Source organism: Cyprinodon variegatus, unplaced genomic scaffold (assembly GCF_000732505.1).
Source record: "Cyprinodon variegatus isolate N-32 unplaced genomic scaffold, C_variegatus-1.0 Scaffold1130, whole genome shotgun sequence".
In the NCBI taxonomy this organism is placed as follows: Eukaryota; Metazoa; Chordata; class Actinopteri; order Cyprinodontiformes; family Cyprinodontidae; genus Cyprinodon; species Cyprinodon variegatus.
Window position 1 is genome coordinate 54492 of NW_015151583.1, and position 2784 is coordinate 57275.

General features: G+C 41.6%; 1 protein-coding gene across 1 annotated transcript in view; it reads left to right on the forward strand.

Moving 5' to 3' along the window:
* Window positions 1–2784, forward strand: part of LOC107101666 (leucine-rich repeat and calponin homology domain-containing protein 4-like) — a 25148-nt gene that overhangs the window by 15336 nt on the left and 7028 nt on the right. The window contains exons 7-10 of the mRNA XM_015400661.1: window positions 427–629; window positions 730–798; window positions 912–966; window positions 1060–1123. Of these exons, the coding sequence (XP_015256147.1) occupies window positions 427–629; window positions 730–798; window positions 912–966; window positions 1060–1123 (391 nt within the window). The remainder of the gene's footprint in view (window positions 1–426; window positions 630–729; window positions 799–911; window positions 967–1059; window positions 1124–2784) is intronic.

Consider the following 2784-nt stretch of genomic DNA (forward strand, 5'->3'; position numbering starts at 1 on the left):
TCAAAAAGGAAAGTTTTAAAATTGTGAACGTAAGGACCACTAGATGCGCTGAAGCACCACCGTCCATCTTTACTTCCCTAAACATAGAGCACGCTCGCTGCATGTCGCTTCACTTCGTCCTCTACTGCGTATGCAGTTCACACAGATCACGTACAAGTTGCATTTATTTGGAAATGTGAGCGACCGCGCAGAAGAATCTGATTTCACAAAAACATCGGAATCGAGCATTAAGGCCTGCAGTGTGAAACTTAAACCCAGATCTTTTTAAAAACGTTTTAATCGATGGATGAGCTAAATCTGCAGATGATTCAGATAAATACATTTTAGATTTTATTTGGAAAAACACAACAACAACAGCAAAAAAACATGGATTATTTCAATCAGGGTCACAGAATACAAATAAAATATGGTTTTTGATTTCACCAGGTGCTCAGTTTAGATCCACTCTGTGACCTCCTTCTCCTCTTCTCTCCCAGATCCAGTCCCCAAGTTGACGGGAACTCCTTTCCCTCTGCATCCTCGTCCCCCGTGTCTCCTTCCAGCCCCAACCTGGAGGAGCGGCGGCGGCCCGGCACCCTGTTCATCTGGCAGGAGAGGGAGCGACTCCAGCAGCAGAGGGAGAAAGCCAGGTAGGCCATGAATAATGGAGGAAGCCCAGGAAAGCCTCCCTGTTTGGGGACTAACTAAAAGTTTCAGCTCCCTTCATCCTAAAAGCGCTTTATTTTGCAGTTTGCTGAAGTCGAGCTCTAAATCTGGAAGTAATGCAGCCTCTGCGCCGCAGACAGGAAGCAGCTCATGGTGGGTCGACCCCGAGGAGCAGAGAAGCTCTGCCTCCCTGCGGTTTGTCATCAGCTCCTCTTAAGTTTCAGTGTGAAAGACGTGAATAAAGCCTGGTGTATGTCTCCCTCTAGTGGTGGATCTCCAGAGAACGGCAGCGCTCCTTCAGGCCTGCGTCAGAGATGTGCGGTGAGACGAGTCCTTCCCATCAGAGGGATTTTAGAGGGTTTAAGGAAACGTCAGCCGCTCTACTGATCCTTTTCTGTGTTTGTTGGTTGTTAGAGCGCCGACCAGATGAGCACAGGATCCCCGTCTGCGGCTCTGCATCGCTCCAGCAGCAGAACAGGTGTGGCTCCTTCTTCTTCATGAAAATAGTTTTTTTTTAGGTGTGAATGGTGGTTTATAGCTATTAATAAACCTCAGGAACGTCCCAAAAAATTAGCCTCCTATGAAAAAAACACAACAAAACGAATAACTCTTCATTATTATAGAAAAAGATAAAATAATTGATCATACAGAGATCAAGGCGAGACTTCACTGAGCTGTAGGGCTGGGTAAAAAAAATCGATTTAATCGATTTGGAATCGATTCCTTTACATTTTTGCAAAATCGATGTCCAGGGAATGAGATCCATTCGTTTTATAGTGACGCGCGTGACGTTCATGTTCAAATGAGCAGGAAAGATGCTCTCAAGATGACTTCAAGCCAGACAGCTTCACTTTTCACAAACAAGTTTGCACTTTTGAGACAGTTTTGTTCACATCTCAAGTTTAAATTGTCTGATTTACAAGTTTGCACTTTGTGTTTAATATAAGGGACCAACATAAATTTAGACACTGAATGAAGGAGTGAAAAAGGCATTTTAAAGGTTTGTTATTTCTTTTGAATAAATTATGGTAAAATCTTCAGGGAGAGCCCAGGCCAAAATAACAAACAAAACAACCCTAAAGAAAAAAGAAAGTGGAATTACCTAACTCAATATGAAACCAAACCAACACATTAACGGGAGAAAACTGGGGTTAAACAAAAGGGCAGCTCTCCCCTACAAAAACCATCCAAGCATGTTTGCAATCTTAACAGCCCTTTTTAGATTTTAAATTTAAAACAGAGGTGTTTGGCAGATAAATGGCTAAAAAAAAACAGCCATGAAGTACTGCTTCACATGCCTTTAATAGTCTTCAGGTGATCTTCATTGGACCGAGACTCAGAAAGCAGCAGCCAGTCTTAAAGGCGGAGCCTAAAAGAGAGCAAGGCGTTAATTGGATGCAAGAACAAAACATCCATCCATCTTGGGGATGTAACACCCCTATTTAGGCAGAGGAAAGGCACATTTAAAATATTTAATCTCACAAATAGGCTAAGAAAAAATATCCTCAGCTGAAGGACGCCGCTCTCATTCCATTCCCAAATGTTTGCCACGTGCAAAATGAAGATTAGAACTGTATATAGCCGGACCGAGGAACCGGCCTAATTAGATAAACTACTGGGGGGGAAATCAGTTCTGATAAGCAACAGGCAGCTAATATTAAGGTGGAATAAACTCACACATCATCAGTGATAATTCAGGGTTCCTGCAGATCCTTAAAAAGTCTTAAAAGGCATTGAATTCTTCAATATAAAAATAAGACCTTAATTAGTATTAAAATGTCTTAAATCAGTCTTTTATAGGTCTTAAAACTGTCACCAAGTCATAAATAGGATTTTATTTTTGTAATTCATAACAAAAACTTTTACATTTAAAGAACGGATTAGCTTGAACCATTATTAGTTCCATCCTGAGTGCAGAAGCAATAAAAACCATGTTGCAAACAGACCTTGGGTTGATGCGCCAAAAACGTGTGGAAGTGGAAATTCAATGAAAATTGTCTCTCCAGCCAAGAGTTTTCTGCATGGATTAAAAACAGCAGGTGATGTATATGAGGAATGGCGTATTTTGAGCGAGAAACCATTCAAGCTCGGCACGTTGGGAATCAAAGCTTTGGACTCAGACATGTGAAGAGTTAAAAA